We start from the raw sequence: 22,071 nt of genomic DNA, 5'->3' as shown, positions 1-22,071 counted from the left end.
CATGAAACAAAAGAACACATCTGAAATTTTAATTTCTCATATCTGTAACCTTGGCACCTGCTGACAGATGGCAGCACAAACCTAGTTTCCAAAATGGTGTCCATGCAGCAGAAAGCATTCACCTAGATCTCCCGACGAAACGGTTTGTTATCTTTTTATTTTGGGGACATGTGAAAGACAAGAGTGTATGTGCCACCACTACCAACAACTTTGGTTGAGCTGCAGGATAGCATTAGAGCTGCATTTATGACCATTAGTAGGGATATGCTACAGCACATGGGGCAAACTAGACTATTGCATAGATGTGTGTCGTCTGACGAAAGGAATCCACATTGAACATTTGTGAAAATATGTCTGAAACTTGGACAGTTTCTGTTTATTTTCATGCCATCATTATCATCCTTCGCCGTTTCCTGCCCCTGGCTGGTTTGACATTCATGTATCATTCTTTATTGTATGTGTTATATACTTTTTAATGCAGCCCTTACAAACCCGATGAATCATATATAATTATCCTGTACATTCCTAGTATCTTAAACTAAGCACAACAAGTACAGACCATTCCGTGTAATTTCTTTTTTCATTAAAATCTGCGATGCACTTACCTTATATATGTTTCCAAATATCTTTGGAAAATTCCTCTGGTAAGCTTGCTCAGGAACATTGAATCATTTCCCATGTCGAAGTGGGAGAGATCGCCGGACAACTTCAATGTTCTGGAAAGGAGAAACAAGAAAGGAATATTCACTTGAACCCTTAACAGCCAATACATTTGGATAGGAGCTGGGTATATTTTTAAATAGTGTAATCGTTTATTCTTTTCTTTGATTTTCAATTAATCATGGTCTTAAAATAAGGACTGAGAAGAATTGACCAAATTACCAGAATGATACATATTTAATAAATCAACATATCTAATCATAACTTAGATTAAATTCTGCCTTCTAGCATTCGAAATACTGCTAGAGTAAGGTCAAGGAATTAAGATGGGAGAGTTATACCAGAAGCTAACAGGATTCTTTCTTTTAATTGCTGCTCTATCTTTTAACTTGAAAAGTTAACATTAACTCTAACTTACCTAGAATATAATTCATACAAATTCTTCAGATATCTCTCAGGATCACTCCTATCAGATAATTTGCTGATTACATATTCCTGTAAAGATCCAAACACATGAATGTAAATTCAATTCGCAGTCTTTCATTATAAACATGGTTGAACATTCATAATACATAATTACAGTGATACTGCAAAATTTTACACTATGTTTGGGAAGATACAGATATCAACTTATTGAAAATGAAATAAAATCACTAATTACTAACACATGTGACAGAAATCATCAACGAACATGAAGCAAACAAAGACAAAGCAAATGCTCTGAAAATACAGTTATACTGTAATTTTACATTCCTGGGTTTAAAACTTCCACTTTCTTTTGCCAGTCTCAAGGCAACAGTAGAATTTTCCCCAGGATTTTAAACTTTCCTATATATTGAATCATTTAAACTCAGACCACTGAGAAAAAAATGTATACTTGCGGTTCCACTGTACTTATTTACGAACATGTACAGTCACATGCAATAAAAATGCAACAGCTAGAACCTGAAACACTCATTTTCCTGTATGGCATTATGGGTATTGCCTAATTCTACAGCAATGAGCAAAGTTCAATACGAAATCTTATATGGAAAGTTTAGACACCAAAGTTACAACATAGACTGTTGTAGAGGCACCAAACTAGGGTGAAAAATCATGATTTTATGATCATTTTGATGATTTTAAAAAAATAAAAAAAGCATGTTTAAAAATGCTTGTATGTTTTTGGCACAATACATATAGATACGCTTTTTTTTATAAAAAGGCTTTTTCTGGTAAATGACCCTGTAAAATATTTGAACAGTTTGATTAAAGCAAATAAAAAATATATGTAAATATACATTTTTCTGTTTCTGATACTATATATATAAACCTACTACGGAAATGTTTGTTGAGTGTATCAATGAAACCATAATAAATTAAGTAACTTTTCTTCCAGTGAAAATAAAACATTCTGAGTGTACTATATAATTGTAACTTTTGTAGCTGAATTTTGGTAATTTTTTTAATGATAGTTTACAAAATGTCAGTTGCCATGTTTATTCAGTGTTTAATGATAATGGCACTATTTATGGTTTAACATGATTAGTATTTTGTATGTTAAGCCTGCTTTAGACGAGAGCATTTTCCTTACCATTTTTCTTAACATTTATGCCATGACCAAAATGCTACCATGTAAAGAAAAAATCTTATGGCATTTTAGATGCCATGGCATGTTTCATGGCATTTCTCAAGGATAGGAACCCATTCTATGTCCGTAGCATTTTTCGTAGCATAACCAATCAGAAGCGACCTCTAGGTCACGAGTGCAGCTGTAATGGTGGCCGTGCGAAATGTAAACAATGTATATCACTATTCCTTTATTTTCTGTTCTTAGAGCCCAATAAACACTATTCAATGATTACGAGATTAATGTACTTTCACCAAAAGTATTAATGTTATCTACAAAATCCTTATGTACATTATCCTACGAATTATTTCTTTAGTGTGATTTAAATGTGATTTTTTTAAATCACCCGATTTAAATCAATGCACCTTGCACCAAACTCAATGAATACCTCATGAACAGAATCGCCATGCTTATCAAAGCAAATGAAGTGCAGAGAATGAACTTTCCTTGTACAATACACAACATGAAAGTAATCCTTTTGAGTTCGGGCATATGTTAAACAAAATTATACAAGTAGAACTACTAATTCCTCTAGAAGCATTATTCACTTTTCTGGTAATGCTACAGTTTCAGTTACTAACAGCATGTGCAAATTATCTGTGTGATTACCTGCAACTTTCCGTGATAAATATTAAGAACATATTTGGCCATCACTTGGTCTGGATTGCTGAAGACTTCTGTCATTATGGCAAAATTCTTTTCGCATAACGGAATGACGTCGCTGAATATATCCCTTCCAGAGAACGCCCCCTGTAAGGAATTAATACAAGACACAACTATTACAAATTAACATTTATAATAGGAATCTATTGATTAGAAATCTTTACCAATAGGAATTAAGTAGATACAAATTTCAGCAACACAAAGAACTGCAATTTTTCTCACACACTAAAAATTTCCCAGCATATGTTAAGAGCCTAAAAATGCTTAATTCACCTTCTCAATATACTTAGTCACATCATAAATTCTGATACAAAGTTTAGACATGGATGGCAACACTGGTTCGCAAGGTAACCAGTCAATGTTGGATCAAACAACAACCAGTATCATTGTGTGTTTGGCTGTGGTAGCGGAAAAGTGGATTTCACTGCGAGTCGAATGGAGCGGGGTGTATACGAAAACCGTGTGGCAGTAATCGCACTGCACAAAGTTGGCAAATCACCATCGGACATTTTCAACATCCTGAAATAGCTGAATATCAGCAGGATGTTCGTGCATCAGACCATCAACAGATATTGTAACACAGGGACAATTGAAGACCGACCCAGGAAAGGTAGACCTCGCAGCATGAGGAGCCAGAAGCTCGTGAATCAGTGGCGGCGTGGATTTGACGAAATTCTGTCAGGAAACAAGCTGTGATGGCTCGAGAGCTGAACATTTCAAAAATGTCCATGTTGCGTATGCTCCGAAGTGACCCTCCGCACTTATCGGCAAAGTACTGGTCACTTCCTCACTCCACAGCATAAGGTCCAAAGGGAGCAGAAAACAAAAACGAATCCTTCAGCGTTATGCAAATGGTGGCCACAGGAGGATCCTTTTCAAGGACGAAAAAATCTTCACGATTGAAGAGTCTTACAATCATCAAAACGACCGTGTTAATGCCTCGACATCCCAGAAAGTTCGTGAAAACATGCCCCACATCCTCAGAAGCCATCATCCCGCCTCAGTGATGGTATGGTGGGGGGTTTCGTACGATGCCACAACTGACCTCCACTTCTGTGAACATTGTGCGAAAACATCTGCAAAAGTGTACCAAGCAACAGTGTTGGAGCCACTTGTGAAATCGTTGACCTGCACCATGTTCAACAATAAGCCGTGGAGCTTCCAGCAGGACTCAGCACCGGCCCACAAGGCAAGACCACACAGGAGTGGCTTCAGAGGAATGTGCCTGATTTCATTGCTCCGGCTGATTGGCCCTCCAGCAGCTCTGACCTCAGCCCATTGGACTACAGGTTGTGGTCCGTTTTGGAGGGCATGGTCTGTAGGAACAGGCATCCAAACCTTGCGAGTCTCAAGCATTCTCTTGTGAAGGCAGTGGTGGATGTTCCCCTCGAGACCGGTACATTTGTAACATGCAAATATTAATACATTGGCTTGCTCACTGTGCCTGTAGTTCATTATTAACTTTGTAACAGAACTTATGATTTGACTAGGTATACGACACAGATTTTTTCAAAATTATGGAACCTGAAGTATATCTCCATAATTACAAGAACAATAACAATAGCACAAGTGTGTACTCAATAAAATTCTAAATTCAACTGCAGTTATGTTAACAAATGAAAACAATCTTAACAAATTAAAACAATCTTAAAGAGAAAATTAAAAGTAGACTTCATTCCGGTACTTCAGGAAATGCATGTTCCTTTTCTACTCAAACATTTTTATATTCTCCTCTGATATCAGAAAATATAAATATATATGAAACAGTAATTCTGACTGTAGTTTTGACTGGATGTGAAATGTGATCCGTGCACTAAACAAGTAACATAAATTAATAATTTCTGAAAGTTAAATTTTGATCTAAAAATGAAACAGGTGAGTGGAGGATGTTATATAATACAGATATGCAAAGTCTATATTCATCAGGATACAATTAAGAACACTAAAATGACAAGTACTTTGTTATCTGCTTCACGTTCACAACAATGTATTACTGTAAAGCTGACAGTGGTCTTCTATAACTTGAATGACAAAACAAATTGTGTTCTATAAATTACTAGTGGGACGACAAGCAAAAGAACTTATACAGAACAGCCTGTTGTGTGCACTGTACTCACGTGGGTAGGGAAGGGGGGGAGTGAAGCAGGCTTCTCATGTGGGCCAAGCCGAAGAGAGGCTTCAGGCCGAAGGGTCATTTTGTTTGTGGTCACTCTATAATCCTGCTGGTAATGTGTTAAGTTAGGTGGTAAAATTTATGTATAAAAGGTTTTGTGTGGGTGTGTTTGGGGGAGGGGATCAGTTTTGTAGGGTGTGCATGACTGAATTATTGGGAAATTCTAAAAATCCAGACATTTTCAGAACAAGGAAGGTTCAGGATATCCTGGCACTGTGGAAATATCTAATTCTACATATTACTCCTCATGAAGTGATTGTTCTCCCATTTCTGGAATTCAAACTGCCATTTCCAACAGAAAACTACAAGAACTAAGCACTTTCGATACAGGGTAATTTTAAATTTTACGATTCTTTCGGGATACTGAAAAATTGTGAGGATGTTTACCAAAATCAGTATCATGATGGGAAATATATCTTCCCCCAATCCTAGTTTCAAGATTTCAGAAACTCACATGCCCTAGAGTTTTGTCTGAGAGAACCGAAAGTCTAGTTGTGGCTAGTGCATGCCTTTACTTGCAATGGATGTTTGGTACAAAACTCCTGTCTTTTTGAAGTTGTTTTAAAGTTTAAAAGAAAAGGAAGATAAAAATCCAATGCGGCAACTGAGTTGCTTCCTTGACAAATGTGGAACCAAAGTTGAGTCAAAATTCAAATTCAAAGTTCGTTAATGGGACGAAAAGGGGCTGAAAGGGGGAGAGAATAAATTTTAACAACTGGAATATATTGTACTGCTACTCACCATATGGCTCTGTTCAATAAACGCATCCACACACTGAGAATAGCCTTTGAAGTGGGAAAGAATAGCAGCTATTTCCTTCATCCTGCTCTTGTTATCCGATCGATGGGCCTTCACAAACTCCTCTATTAATGTTATTTCGATCTCATCGTACTTCTTGCTTATCTTCTTCTTTGCTTCCTCAAACCTATGATGGAACACATTAAAAAGTCTTACATGTATGTAGTGAAAGGAAGAAACTATAACCAACATGTGAAGTGCCTAAATATATGGGGCCTGTGCCTAAAGAACAGAAAATGGAAGGAAATTGTAAAATTCAGGAAATATATCCATTCATTTATTCAAGTGACCTTCATTTATTTGTAAGCATATGTGTTTTCAATTATTTATGCAAACAACATGAAAATTCCAGCTAGATAATAAAAGAGTGTTGCAAAAATAGAAAAAGTAGAATGCATGTAAAGGGTTTTCCAATAAGAATGATATGATTTTGAAATGAAATGGCAACCATGCTTCAAATGTTATAACTGTCACTAGTTGTTGTTTGTGTTTAGTATACTGTGACAATTCATTATAGCTAAATACGAGGGTCACTATTTATATTTTGAGCCTTGGCAACACTGATTGAAGTTAGGCGCGATTTGACGTTTGCACACAATCGTCTGGCATTATTGACCATAACGTACTTCAAATGTTTTGTCAATAGCTTCATTTGTGTTGTTTTTTGTTGCCTTGGAGATTGCGTGACAACAATAAAATGGAATTAACTCGTGAACATTTTCGTGCGATGATTTTTTTACGATTTTCGACGTGGATTATCAAGACAAGAGTGCATCGATCAACTTACTTCCACATTTGGCGATGCAGCCCCATCCTTTGCCACTGTGAAACACTGGTATAACGAATTTAATCGTGGCCGCCATTCGCTCACCGACGAGATTCGCGAAGGTCGTCCAAAATCAGTTGTTGTTCAAGAAAACATTGATGCTGTGCAAAACCTAATACTGCAAGATCGTCATGTGACATACTGTGAGATTGAGGCAACCATAGGCATTAGTTCCACCAGCATATATAAAATATTACATGATCATTTAGCTGTGAGAAAGGCATGTTCTCGTTGGATCCCACACAATTTGACAAAAACTCAAAAAGATGCTCGCGTCAATTGGTGGAAACAAATGCTCAATAAATACAATCGTGGTGCTTCAAAAGACGTATATAAGATTGTAACAGGTGACGAATCATGGATATATGCATATGAGCCGGAACGTAAACAGCAGTCGACTGTATGGGTGTTTCAAGATGAACCCAATCCAACAAAAGTTGTTCGCGCTCGAAGCACATCGAAACAAATGGTCGCCTGTTTTTTCGGGAAAACTGGTCATGTGGCAACTGTGCCTTTAGAGGTCAACTCTGAATGGTACACAACAATTTGTTTGCCAGAGGTCTTCGGTCAAATACGGAAAACAAACAAACGCCGTCGGATCATTCTTCATCAAGACAATGCCAGCTGTCACACATCTCGTCTAACAACCGACTTTATGAACAGTCAAAAAATCGAATTGATGGGTCATCCGCCATACAGTCCTGATTTGGCACCCAATGACTTCTTCTTGTTCCCGAATGTCAAGAATAAATTGCGTGGACAATGATTTTCGTCGGCGGAAGATGCCGTTGATGCGTTCAAAAACCATATTATGGAGGTGTTTCAAGAAGATTGGAAAAACTGCTTTGACAAATGGTTTGAACGAATGCAAAAGTGTTTTGACCATAAAGGAGAATACTTCGAAAAACAATAAAGCAGTTTTCAATGCCAAATTCCTGTTTTTTCATTGTTAGGCTCAAAATATAAATAGTGACCCTCGTACACGCTTCAAGAACATTTGGTTCTTGGGCTTTAGAGCAATATCAAACAGATCATAAAAAAAATCATAACGGGCAAAAAATTATCTACAAACAAAATTGTAGATTTTTTTTTTTAAAGCAATCCACAAGAGATTCACGAGAAGCCCTTTCATCTGCAAAAGGTGTGATTTGTGGCATGGTGGCATCATCGGACCATTTTCTTTGTCCAAAACGAGGTAGGGACTGGTGAGCGGTACCAATTGATGTTAACAAATTTTTTGTGGCCAAATTTATATTAAATTGATTTGGAGGACATGTGGTTCCAAGAAGACAGTGCCACATGTCACACTGTTAATGCCGCTATCGACATATTGCAAGAACAGTTTGGTGAAAGGATAATTTTAAGAAATGCAACTGTTAGTTGGCCTCCAAAAAGTTCGTAATTTAACTTCTTTAGATTGCTTTTTGTGGGGTTATGACATGTATAGTCTATTAAAAACCGACCACGAACCCTTGATGCATTAAGATTGAACATCGAACACTACATTTGTGACATTAGGCCCGAGTTATTGAACAAAGTCATCAAAAATTGGGTTCATCGAATTCACTCGTGTGCACGATGTTGAGGTGGATAGTGTTATCAAAAACATAATGTAATAAACTATGCTTCAAAATAATATAAAAAGTTTAGTTGTATCTGAAATAGTTTTTGTTTCATTTCATTTTCAAATTATACCATTCTTATTTGAAAACCCCATAGAAGAGAAATTTTGATGTCAATTCTACATTTTGTAGCATTCAGGTGTGTTCAGAGGAACTAATTTAGGAAGTTAAATGACTACACTAATTACATATTTAATCACATCCATAATAATTCAACTAATATAGTGTATGACAGTAGAGAACTTCTTACTTCACGTGCCGGCAACATATTTGTTAAAAAAACACTAAAAAATGATGATGATTGCAAGATGAAATCGAAAGTTCAGAAGTGTTTTTCATTGTGCTGTTTGTATCTTTTTAGTGTTCTTAACTAATATAGTGAACACATATATGTAAATATAAATTATTTTATATTTTATTTACTTTGTATTGGGAATGGGACAGATTAATCGAAACTTCATCGGTATCGGCTGATTACAGATTACAGATTATTTTACCGATGCGATATATCTTATTATTTATTGCAAAACTCTGGCATTTTGTTATAATTTTTATGGATAATCTCCATGCACTACTTTTTAATAAAGTAAATGTCTAAATATGCAACTTCTTTTGCACTGCAGTCACATTGAAACAATTTATTAAGGAGGTCAATGAACTTTTCAGGTTCTTCAAGGACCACGTCTAATTTTATATCTGATAGGTAGAATATTGGTTATCGGTATCAGTAAATTTAATATTGGTACTTTATAGGTATCGAAAATTTCATATCGCCCCATCCCTATTGAAAATAAACTATGATAAAGCACAGGCAAATTATCAACAAAAGAGGTTTTTCCCCTGTGTTTCTCTTCTTCAGATCATACGTACTTTCCTGATGGCAGCTCCTGGGCTATTAAATGAAGCTTCTGAATAACATCTGCTGCTTCATTAATCTGAAAAGAAAAATTAAAGAGCCGTTATCAGACATGACTAAAACTACACTTCTCTTTACAATCCATCACAAAATGATAGGAAAGTGACAAATATAAAGAGAATAAATATAAGGTATGATAAATAAAAATACTATAAATAATACCAATAGCAAACAGGTTTTCAAAGCAATGCTAGTCTGTATGTTGCACTGAGTGAAATGAAGCCAATATCTCCTATTTGCTTGCAACACATAACTTTTTATTCAGCTTGTGGTTTATGGTTGTTACAAGCACATAAAACACATATTTTATGTAATATTTCAGAACTCGCATTCCCTTCACTAGACATTTTCTTCAAGAAAACAAGGAGAGAGTGTCCTCCAGAAATGAAACATCAAAAAATTACATTTAAGTGCTTGTAACAATGGTAAACTGAAAGATGAATAATTCTGCAATGCAAGCAATACATACGTACAAGAAATAACAACTTTTTCTTTGCTACCTTACAATCTGACACACACGGGAGACGTACTTTGTAGAAAGTACAGACTCAAGTAGGACTCAAATCCAAGTCTCTGGTATACTGTGCCATTGCTCTATCAATGAAGACATAATTTTTACTTCCGATGTGAAACTGTCTTTGTGAAAGCCACTGCAAGGGTGTAGGTAGAGCAATGGCACAGTATGCCAGACATGGGTTCACTTATATTTCTACAAAAAGACTTCTTGTTTTATAACTATGATTTTATAAGCACGGATATTATATTTTGGGTTATGTTGCACAGCATCTTTTAATTTTCATTTCAAACGTATTGCAGGGAGGATGACCTCACCCTCTTCTTTAACCTACCCCATGCAATGGTGTGACAAGTATACTAAGCATGCTTGCACACGTGCCGTTTCTTGTCGGGGCAGTTTTCCGTGACAACACCTACGCCGGCAGCCAGTTTTGCACATGCACCAACAAAATCGTGGCTCTCACAAATACCTTGGGGGGGAGCACATAAAGTTACGGACAAAGCCTGAAAGTGCAGATGGATCTTGTCCAGCGTTGCCAACCTCCACATAGGAAAAAGTGCTGTCTAATCTGTGAAATTATGCTCAATGTTCGTAAATTCTGCTACGATCTGTTTAATAATAATAATAATGAATTATTACTATTGTTGTAGTGATTTATTATTCTAAATATTTTTCAGATGATTGTAATATTAAGTTATGCACCTACTTTCCGAGATGAGTTCAAAATTGAACTAGAGAAAGTTTGAGATGATTCGTTGACTACAAAGTGGAACATTTGTTTTATTTGTGCCCCACAACTTTCCGCAAGGTAAACTGGGGAGAATAGAAAAAATTATGAAGAGAAGAGGGTGTGATTGGGAAAGAATGATGACTAGAAATAAGATCTGGACATAATTTTATTTTAAATTTCTTAAATTACCATATTTTAAAGTCAATTTCTCCCTCCCAGAGAAGCAAGTTTGCAAATTATGCTACATAGGGTTGAGTCCGATTGTCAATTTGTTGAGAGGAGCTCCAGCTGCATACCAACCTTTCGATGATCTTTTCGGGAAATTTGTCGTGTAGGAGTACGTGTGTAGCTGTACCATTAACTCGCATTAGTTTCTGGTGCTGACGATACTGAGGTGGAAGAGGTCACCAATGTTATTGTTGCATGTGCAAACTCACTAACCATACCACCAGAAATTTACAGAAGTGTTATGCAATTCAAAAAGTCAATTTTTATGAACAAAATCAACTTTTTGAAATTTATTGAATTATTAATTGTAGATTAGGCATACATACACAGGAGATGTACTACATAGAGGCCAGGCTGGCTCGGTAGCTCAGTGGTTAGAGCAATGGCACGGTATGCCAGAGACCCGGGTTCGAGTCCTCGTCGAGCCTGCATTTTTCGCTGAAAATTTCTACGTAGTTATTGAATTATGCTGTCGAACGGTGGTGCTGTTCAAATAAAACCAGCCCGGCCATAATGTATACATTTATCATTTGCTATTTTTTTTAACTACATACCTGGGTTTTGTCCGTAAAAACTTCGGAGAGGAGAGGTCCAGGGCTCAGGAACTCTGCAAAATGGTTCATCAACTTCTGAGCCTCAACCGCTCTCGCCCTTGGCGTGTTTACACTCTCCAGCTGATCCCCAAGGTGGATAACTTTGGTCGCCACATAGTTTATCCTCTCGTCTAGCTCCTGGAACATGCTAAATGCACCCTGGAAAGTGGAACATATGAAAAATAAATGGCTTACAAGAGAGCAAGCAATTCTTTTCTGAGATAACCTGTACTTTTACCAGACAGTTATAATTTTCTAATGTAGAAGAATGGAATTTTTCTTGTGTGTATGTACTGCTTGTATTTTAGAATTATTTTCTTGTACTTTACGGTTCTTACAAGCATATGAACACATCTTTTGATGTAACATTTCAGGAGAACACATGCTCCATTCAACAGACATTCATTTTTATATATGCACATTCTAAAATTTGTGCGTTTACTCACTAAATATATTCACAGTATAAAAAGTATAAAAAACTTACGTGAGTGAGTATAATAGTCGTAACAATCCTTGCAAACGACGTTTCGTGAAGCTACGCTTCGCTTCTTCAGGTTTTCTTATCCGTAAATAAAATACTTCGTCTATATATTAATAAATCCAGGATTAAAGGTAAAAAAAGGGTATTAGGATATAGAATGTATACATACCCCAACATTCTATATCCTAATACCCTTTTTTACCTAATCCTGGATTTATTAATATACATGACGAAGTATTTTTACATTCTATATCCTAATACCATTTTTTTTTACCTAATCCTGGATTTATTTATATATATGTAAAAAAAAAAGTAAAGTGCTCCCCTGTGCATAGCACCAGGCCATGAAGGCATATAGGGGGTGTGGGGGTAATGCCCCACACTTTCTTGATCTGGTCGTGAGTGGGGGTGATGTGATCAGCATCATGCCCCTGACTGCCTTTACCCCCCAGGGTTTCCCCCCAGGTACCCATGTTATTCGACACTGGGTGGGTGCTGGGGCCGCTTCCAACGTTAGAAAAGTTCCCGGATTTGAATCGGCCGGGGATCGAACCCGGGACCTTTAGCATGGTAGTCAGACGCGTTACTGACTGACGAAGTATTTTATTTACTGATAAGAAAACCTGAAGAAGCGAAGCATAGCTTCGCGAAACGTCGTTTACGATGATTGTTACGACTATTATAATCACTCAAGAAGTTTTTTATACCTTTTATACTGTGAATTCATTTTTAGTTGTGTTTATATGCTTGTGAGAACAATAAACTACATGAGAAATAATATAGGAATAGCAGATATATGTTTAGACATATTATTTTCATGTTAGCAGTAATGTTTTTCTACCTCGTTGGCTTAACTATAATGATGGGGATGAATAACAAACATGTCAAACCTTTGTTTTAAGTATACTTTATACTAAGAAATACTAATCAGAACTGGACATGCAATTTAAACTGCAGTCTGAACCACTGAGCAATGAACTAATGAACTGTGTTTTTAATGATCATCAGACTTCATTGTATTCTGAGCTTTAACTTAACAACGTCAACTTGCAGAGGGAACGTTGACTGTCATGATACCCACAAATGCTTAAAAATATAAAGCTGATACATATTTAATTATTCTTCAACATAATCTTTCAAATTTGGGTAATTTTATGGGAAAATATACAAAATGGCATGGCATCTCATTTTATCATCCTTATAATAAATCCTTGTAGAAAATAGACAAGAGTTGATGAACTGTTCTTCCTAAGTTCACATATATGTCAATTATTTTTGCATTGGTGCTAGATTTTGTGGTGTTTGCTTATAACTCGCATAATTTTAAAAGCTCCACCACATCCTCCTCGTTATTCTAACAAGGAGTTTTTTGCGTCATTGTGTTCTTGACGCTCGGCTCTGGACGTCGAGCAGATTAAATTTGGCAACACTGTTTCCCCTAGCGGAGAACTTTGTAACTAAAGGGGGAAAGCTTCGGCTGTGGGCGAAGATTTCTCCCGAGAGAACAGTACGTTGCAGCTGAGGCATTGGTATAGTAAGGAGCTTCCTTCTCCTTCCTTGGTCACGGGCGAGGGTGATCGGATCCGCATCGACATCGGAATTTGACTGTGGCATTGGATTGATGTCTGGACATGGAATAACGGGGTATAAAAATTTAATTTATTTCAGTTTATGTTAAAGTTAAGTGATCGGTCCTTTTTGTTTAGTAATGATTTTCAGGAATAGTCTTTTTGGAATTATCAGTTTTGTGATTTAAAACTTAGTGCATTTATTCCATGACTGACGTAACACAGTTAAAAATTCGCCACCTTGATTGTTGATAATTTCGTCGATATAGGATTCCGATCACCTAAACCACAAATATGACTTTGTATTTATTTAACGGGTGTTTCGTGTTATAAATTTTAAACGACATGTAGCAAAAAAGGGAAGTATTTACTTTTGCCACGTGGGTTTTATTATATTGTACACACAATTAAATATATATATATATATTGGGAGAGATTTTTGTCAAATTGTTGGGGAGATGTTTCTATTTGTCCGGGTGCTAATTTGTTACAATAAATGGACACTAAAATTGAAGTATGACGTATGCAATGGTTCTTATTTTTACGTTCATTAGCGTTCCACCTTGCTTTGATATATATATATGTTGAGAGTGTTTCCGTTTTCGTGGCTAGACGACCACGAACACGGAAACCAATATTAAATCTCTACGATTAGATAAGCTGGGAAATATATAGTATGGTGGGGATTGGTGCTCGAAGATCCACGTTAATTTCTGAGTCAGCGCAAGGGGGCCAATTATATCTGTGGTCATCGTTTTGGACTGAATGGTGATTTTACCACGGTAGCAATAAATAGTGGAATAGAGCAAAAGAGAAAAGGGTTGTGGGTTTTTTTTTTGAAGATTTGTACAGATCTAGTTTTTTTTTTGGGCAACCAACCTTTTTGTGGCTCTATTTTTTTTTTGGCCAGTGCTGATGTGAAGTGGTTGTGTACTTACTGGTATAACAAAACCTATTTAATATTTTTGTTTAGCTTCCAAATTTATACCATTATACTAAAAGACGCGACCACGTCACAACATTCAATGGTAGCAGAGCAAACGAGTACCCCCCCCCCCCTTACTGTTTCGAGAGTTGCGTCTTGCTTTTGACTTGATATATATATTTTTTTGTAGGATTTTTGGTATATTTTCCCATTTTACGATGTCCCAATTAAAGGGTTATATGCAGCTAGATCCCTCCACGACACCTAAACGTGTTGATTACGTCAAGGCACCCAAGGTTTTGTTTAGTTCATCGGGGGAAGGGGATTCCGGTACACCTGATAAGGATAGTGCTGTTTCTTCTCAGGTGTCCTCCTCGTTGTCCGATAAAATCATGTTACATAATATGGACGCTGAAATTGATGCTTTATCAATTTGTACTGGCACTTCTTTGGAACAACTGTTTACATTCATGCTTAACGTCCAATTAATAGTAAGTTTTGATATTTACCCAGATACCTTGGTGCTTCAAAATTGTTTACGTAAAACTGCAGGTAACTTAAAAACCCTTTGGCGTGAAGCTATAGCCGCTAAGGCGTCTTGGTTTGCACTTAAATGTCAAGTGTGGAAAAATATGGCACCGGCCTCGTCAGTGGCGAATTTGATTAATTTAAAGATATGCCGCCGTCAAACACGATCTGAATCTATGTCAGTTTTTGTCTCCAACATCATTGATTGTGCCAATACTCTTAATCTGGTATGGGAAGAAGACGTCCAAGTGGCCGAAATTTTGCACAAGTTGCACCCTCAGACTCGGGGTTTCCTATTGTTTCAGAATAAACCTAAAACTTTGGCTGAATTATTAAGCCTTGCCCAAGAAACGTCTTCTATGGAGCACGAATTTGACGTGGCTCCGGCAGATGATGATACAAAAGATGATACTTCGATACCAAGGTTAACCGCGACGTCTTCTCCTAATGTGAATTTAACAGGCACCATTCAGAGGTCAAATAATGTAAGAAATGTGCAATGCCGCCCATGTTTACGATGGGGGCATTTTCAAAAATTCTGTAGAGTCAGGTTACCGAATGCCCCTCAACAGGGGCATCATATGTAACGCTTATCTTTTATTGTTAGGAATCAAAATTGTAGTAAAGTTGGCAGATTAATAATTGTTGCGTGAATATTTTCATTATTCTTTTCTATACTTTCTTGTTTCTTCTATTCTATTCTTTCTTCTTATTAATGCTTGGGTTATTTTTTGTTTCATGTTTTTTACTTCGATGGAGATATGTTCCGCAATATATGCACGATTGCTGTAGGCTTGCCACCTGCTGACCTGCCACTAGAGATTCTGCTTGGTTCGCATGCACCTGCTCTTCAATGGTTGCCACTGCCTGGAATTTTTTCGTCGCAGCCGGGATTGGACATTTTCGTCGTTTCGACGATGGATAATATGGAACTGGAATTTGGATCTATGTAACGGTGTAGACGGGCTCACACCGATGGATTTCCGGTATGTTTGGTACTGTATTTTTTCTCCTGCACGTGTTGACTGAGTGAAGTTCGCTCGATGTGTTTTTTTCGAGTGCAATGTGCTTATCTCACTAATGTTTTTTGTACCTCCACATGTGAGTGTTTAAAGTGAAAAGTTTTCAAGGATGTATAAATACCTTGTATATTTAATCTTCGTAGCAAGATTTCAGAAGATTATCTTTAATGGAGTTCATTATGCAGGATGCATTTTGACGTAGGCTCCTTAATATTCGAGAAATGGATTTTTTCGCCAAGATTGTGTGGAAATGGATTTGCAGCAAATATGGATTGGATGTACTTTCTATGGTGAATATATTCTCCTGAATCCATTGTGCGGGAAGCACTCTGATGTCCTTGGAGAAGTGTGTTTCACAAAAGGAATCCGGACCCCAAGTGGATATGAGAACTTTATGGAATGAAACGGAATGCGTTTGTTGGATTGGAGGTTAGGGTTGTACCCTGGCTAGAAGAGGATTCTGACATTAGGATGTTACTGAGCAGAAACTTTCTTTGGCAGGACAGCCTTTCTTTTTGCAGGTTCCATCCGCAAAAGGTGTCAAGTGTGATTGAGTGGTTATTTGCCTTGTTTGCATACCCAAATATTTCCACATTTTTTGAACTTTGAATCTCCAGTATTTAAAGAAAATTGGTATCCATCATAGGGATGGATTTGTATTTATATTAAAAGCGCTGGTTCGCTATTTTCATCTTTTCATTCAGGGAAAGATATTTTCATGTCATGTTTTTATCATATTTGTATATATATATCTGTGTATGTTTATCACTTGAGTGAGATTTCATATATCTCTGTGGGTTTCTTTAATATAATGGAGCTTTCGTGTTCATATTGTGTTGGGATGAAAGCTTGTATATTTCATATATCGCATATTTGGATGGGAATTACTATTCGGTTTAAAAAACAAAAAAAATGTAAAAGTGTAAAAACAAAAAAAAAATAATAATAATAATAATATAAACAAAGGACAAAAACAGGAAAATTATGGGAAATGCGAAATATATTATCTGCTTACAAATTATATCTAGTCATGGTATTTATGGGCAACTTTTGATGTTAGTATTTTCACTCTTTATTCGTCATTGCGGTTATGCTTGTAAATTATTAGGATTGTTGTCTTGGTTTTTTTTTTTATATGACTGTTTTGTAAGGTGCCTGTGTTGATTTTTCTCGATGTAGGGGGAGGTTGTGGTGTTTGCTTATAACTCGCATAATTTTAAAAGCTCCACCACATCCTCCTCGTTATTCTAACAAGGAGTTTTTTGCGTCATTGTGTTCTTGACGCTCGGCTCTGGACGTCGAGCAGATTAAATTTGGCAACACTGTTTCCCCTAGCAGAGAACTTTGTAACTAAAGGGGGAAAGCTTCGGCTGTGGGCGAAGTTTTCTCCCGAGAGAACAGTACGTTGCAGCTGAGGCATTGGTATAGTAAGGAGCTTCCTTCTCCTTCCTTGGTCACGGGCGAGGGTGATCGGATCCGCATCGACATCGGAATTTGACTGTGGCATTGGATTGATGTCTGGACATGGAATAACGGGGTATAAAAATTTAATTTATTTCAGTTTATGTTAAAGTTAAGTGATCGGTCCTTTTTGTTTAGTAATGATTTTCAGGAATAGTCTTTTTGGAATTATCAGTTTTGTGATTTAAAACTTAGTGCATTTATTCCATGACTGACGTAACACAGTTAAAAATTCGCCACCTTGATTGTTGATAATTTCGTCGATATAGGATTCCGATCACCTAAACCACAAATATGACTTTGTATTTATTTAACAGATGTTTCGTGTTATAAATTTTAAACGACATGTAGCAAAAAAGGGAAGTATTTACTTTTGCCACGTGGGTTTTATTATATTGTACACACAATTAAATATATATATATATATATATATATATATTGGGAAAGATTTTTGTCAAATTGTTGGGGAGATGTTTCTATTTGTCCGGGTGCTAATTTGTTACAATAAATGGACACTAAAATTGAAGTATGACGTATGCAATGGTTCTTATTTTTACGTTCATTAGCGTTCCACCTTGCTTTGATATATATATATATATGTTGAGAGCGTTTCCGTTTTCGTGGCTAGACGACCACGAACACGGAAACCAATATTAAATCTCGACGATTAGATAAGCTGGGAAATATATGGTATGGTGGGGATTGGTGCTCGAAGATCCACGTTAATTTCTGAGTCAGCGCAAGGGGGCCAATTATATCTGTGGTCATCGTTTTGGACTGAATGGTGATTTTACCACGGTAGCAATAAATAGTGGAATAGAGCAAAAGAGAAAAGGGTTGTGGTTTTTTTTGAAGATTTGTACAGATCTAGTTTTTTTTGGGCAACCAACCTTTTTGTGGCTCTATTTTTTTTTTGGCCAGTGCTGATGTGAAGTGGTTGTGTACTTACTGGTATAACAAAACCTATTTAATATTTTTGTTTAGCTTCCAAATTTATACCATTATACTAAAAGACGCGACCACGTCACAATTTACAACAAAAAAAAAGTTACACTTTCAGAAATGACAAAATCACGAATATGTATCTTGCAAAATAAAATAACAATCCGTGAAATGCCCTACATCCACCAATATATCGCAACCCACCCCCCTCCCTTCCTTTTCGAGAAACAAAAAAATAATTTGTACACTGGCTACCATCAATCACGTTTTCAAGGAACTGAAACTGCAAAATAAGTTTAGAATCGCAACTCACCTCTTGTCAAAAGGCCAGGAAGAGAAAAAAAAAAGAGAGAAATTTGAATTGGATATTTAATGCAGAAATGTATGGATATGCCAAAACATCACAGACTGCACACATGTCAGGTCTACAATCTTACCCTATTCCTCTCCTGCAGCTGGGCGATTTGCTGCCAGTGATTGCTCTCATCTTCTCGACAAATTATTTCAAGCCGCTCGCACTTCTTCTGTTGTCTCTCCTCAAGCAACTGGAGATCTCTACAAAGAATTGCGATACTTTATCAGAATCACATAATACAAAAATAAAAATATACACTGCTCAAACCCCTGATACTTCAAAGACCAACGGCACAAAATCTTATCAGACTTCTACTTCTAGTAACTTGAAAATTAATTTGAAACTGAGTTTTTGGCACTCTTAATCCAACACCCTGTATATAAGATTATTACCGGTACATACACAACTACAGTGGTGCTACCTTATGTGGGCCTCGAGCCAAGCCTATAATTTACCTGTTATTATATTTTATTTAACAAATAAAGTGCGCATGATTAAGGAAACACAATGTTTTGTCATTATTCACCTAAAGAATTCTCATAACTTAGTTACTGACAGAATGTTATCAAAATACTCAATAAAAAAATCCCACATCTGAAATGTGACCTTTTTTAGGGTCATATATAATTTTTTGAAGTTAATTTGATTTGATTTATTTTACTTCGCTTTTTGTGCCACTTTTGGCTAATTTGCGAAGATGGGGATGAGTGATGATATGATGAAATTGATGAATGGACACTCGCAAACATCCAAGCCCAGGCCGGGATTCGAACCCAGGATCCCTGGCATCTTAGCAGGACGTGCTAATCACTCCGCCACGGGGGCCAGCTCCTATATTATTTACACTTGCCATGGTCACATCATTATTAGGAAAGTAACCGAGAACTTATAAACACGATGAGGATGGATAGGCACTCAAAATAGGTTGGCCAAAAAACACAGAAAATATGAAATAGGCAAGAAATGGCCTGAAACTGTTTTTAAATGTAAGCATACATTTATTGGCCAAGGAACGAGAAAGACGTGTTAAGGCAAATCCTCGGACTACTTATGACATGTATTACTGGATAAAATTATAAAATATATCTAAGAGTTCAGGCAACCCAATGTTTCTCCAAAGTTGACAGCACTGCTCAACTGCAAAATCATCATTTAATACCTAGCAAGATCTCTAAATGTAGGAAATTATGTAAACACATTATGGTTAAAGTGTAAAGCTGGAAATTGATTCTTCTCTCTCAACACAAGATATTATTTATCTAAATTTCTGTGAGTAAAGCATAATTTCACTTAACAAGTGCTTGCTGAAAACATAACATACTTCAGGACAAGAAATGGCAAGCAAAGAAAGCGCTACTCACTTGATGGCCTGTAGGAATGCATCGTGGAGAAGAACAGGATCAAAATTGTCTCCCTCTTCCCGAGGTCCTCCAATCGCTCTCCATGCGAGACGTTCCACAAATTCCTCGGGGTCAAACGGCTCCTGAAACATAATAAAGTTATTTATTTTTCATGATTCTCATTCACTCCTGCATTCACACACTCACTCACTCTCTCTCTCCCACACACACACACGTGACTTCCATCTGCTGAAGAAGTTTCGCAAGGTGATTAAATTAGTTTCAAAGTTTGGACAATAGAACATTACGTAATTGTTAAATCAGAAAATAGTGACTGTACATATATTAGATACCAAAAACTAGGTTGCGCAAGCTATTCTACTGGGAAAGTTTTGCCAGTTTCCTTTTTAATAGTGCTAATTTCACACACACACAAGAAAAAGTGAAGGAATTCTAAGGTAATCTAACCTAACCTACTCACGAAGGCAATAATTAAAAACTGCTTGAACAAGAGAAAAACAGGTGGAAATACTAATGCAACATAGGCAAACCTGCTTAACCAATGCACAAAAGTATTTTGTGAGGAAAAAATATTCCTACACGCATAAACAAAACAGAAATCAACATTTATGTAAAGCAAAGTCAATTATATTATATGAAATGTAAATGAGAATATCTACAAATATATAAACCTCTACTCTGAGGTGATGGCACATGTTTAGAACCAGAGATGTCCAGTTCCCGGAGGCCGGGCCTCATGAGGCCCAGCCTCGGCCTCCCGGACCATTGCGAGGCTGAGGCCAACTGATGCCGAGGCAGAGTTGGAGTTTGGAGGCTAAGCCTCGCAAGCATATCAAATGAACAGCTCTCCATACACGATAGCAGAATCCGATCTCACTTCCAATGGATTGGATCTGGAATTATTATGAAGTTCGGACTTTGTGAAACTGTCTTTGTCCTTTAGAAAGGAAGTCCGTCTTCTTCCAGTTGCTGATATGAGCCATGCCAGAGGTGATTTCTGGCCTCGAGGGTAGATTGCATTCCTTTATTTGGCATCTCACTTGGCTCTCTGTGGTGTAGGGTGCAGTCTGTTCCTTTTTCTCTGTTTTACTTTCGTCAGATGTTATGTCGAGTGTATTCTGGAAAGAAAGTCCGTAACTTCTGGAGCATGTAGAAACCACATTTAGAAATTGTATAGTCGTTGTTGCATGCCTCCTGGAAAGGAAAGTATGCTCCTGTTCACCACCTCTGTTAGGAAATGCGAGCAGAGCAGACTATACCTGAGGTGCTTATGTTCTGAAAAAGTGAAAATATAGACATGTTCCATACCTCGTAAAATTCTATGTTAAATCTAACATGATTATTAATATTATGTAATCATTGGCCCCTTCTATTAACACACACACACACACAGGATTTCCCATGAACTGTTGAAAAATTGACCAACTTTTTGCCAGTTCAGACCAGAGATGTCCAACCTCCGGAAGCCGGGCCTCAAAGAGTCCCAGCCTCCAGGAGGCTTGCGAGCCTGAGGCCATCCTCGAGTTTGGAGGTTGTGGCCATGTCAGGCCGAAGCCGATTTGGAGTTCGGAGTTTGAAGGCTGAGGCCATGTGAGGCCAGAGGCCGACCTTCAACTCGGAGGCCGAGCTCGCGAAGCCGAAGTCAAATTGGCATCTCTGTTTAGAACATGCAGTACTACCCCATATAGACCTCTAATAGCAGACTGGAAACAATGGATTTTGTGACTGAGGTGCTTGTGCATAGCCCTGGGGTGATTGAAAATAACGCAGGATTTAAATTGTGCGCCATTTTTTTCCCATAGGGTTGGCAGCATTCTACGAAGTCATATGTTATAGTAAAACGTTGCGGTAAGTCAATATGTAGCGCTACACAACGGAGGAGCCAGTGACGATCATTAAAATTTATTACAAATTACCTGATATTTTCGGTAGGAGAAGCGTCCCAAATGAAACAACTTTGTGACCTCACACCGTGCAATTTATTTCCTCAGGAGATTCATTAAGTCAAAAGTTTATACTGCAAAAATAAAAACGATTCGTGAATCCAAAGAAGAAATTGAAAGATCTATCGACGGCATTGAGCAAAAAAGTAA

At 37.1% G+C, this 22,071-nt stretch overlaps 1 protein-coding gene across 1 annotated transcript in view; it reads right to left on the bottom strand.

The window, feature by feature from the left end:
• Sec10 (Exocyst complex component Sec10) overlaps positions 1-22,071 on the bottom strand; it is a 39,810-nt gene that overhangs the window by 15,265 nt on the left and 2,474 nt on the right. The window contains exons 2-9 of the mRNA XM_083137670.1: positions 19,979-20,100; positions 18,700-18,817; positions 11,297-11,494; positions 9,222-9,286; positions 5,847-6,030; positions 2,879-3,019; positions 1,079-1,155; positions 606-716 (exon numbers count right to left, since the gene is read on the bottom strand). Coding sequence (XP_082993796.1) covers positions 606-716; positions 1,079-1,155; positions 2,879-3,019; positions 5,847-6,030; positions 9,222-9,286; positions 11,297-11,494; positions 18,700-18,817; positions 19,979-20,100 — 1,016 coding nt within the window. The remainder of the gene's footprint in view (positions 1-605; positions 717-1,078; positions 1,156-2,878; positions 3,020-5,846; positions 6,031-9,221; positions 9,287-11,296; positions 11,495-18,699; positions 18,818-19,978; positions 20,101-22,071) is intronic.

The sequence above is a fragment of the Lepisma saccharinum genome, chromosome 16 (assembly GCF_977018435.1).
Source record: "Lepisma saccharinum chromosome 16, izLepSacc3.1, whole genome shotgun sequence".
Classification (NCBI taxonomy): domain Eukaryota; kingdom Metazoa; phylum Arthropoda; class Insecta; order Zygentoma; family Lepismatidae; genus Lepisma; species Lepisma saccharinum.
Note: the sequence above shows the minus strand (reverse complement) of the source record. Positions and strands in the feature narration are given on the sequence as shown.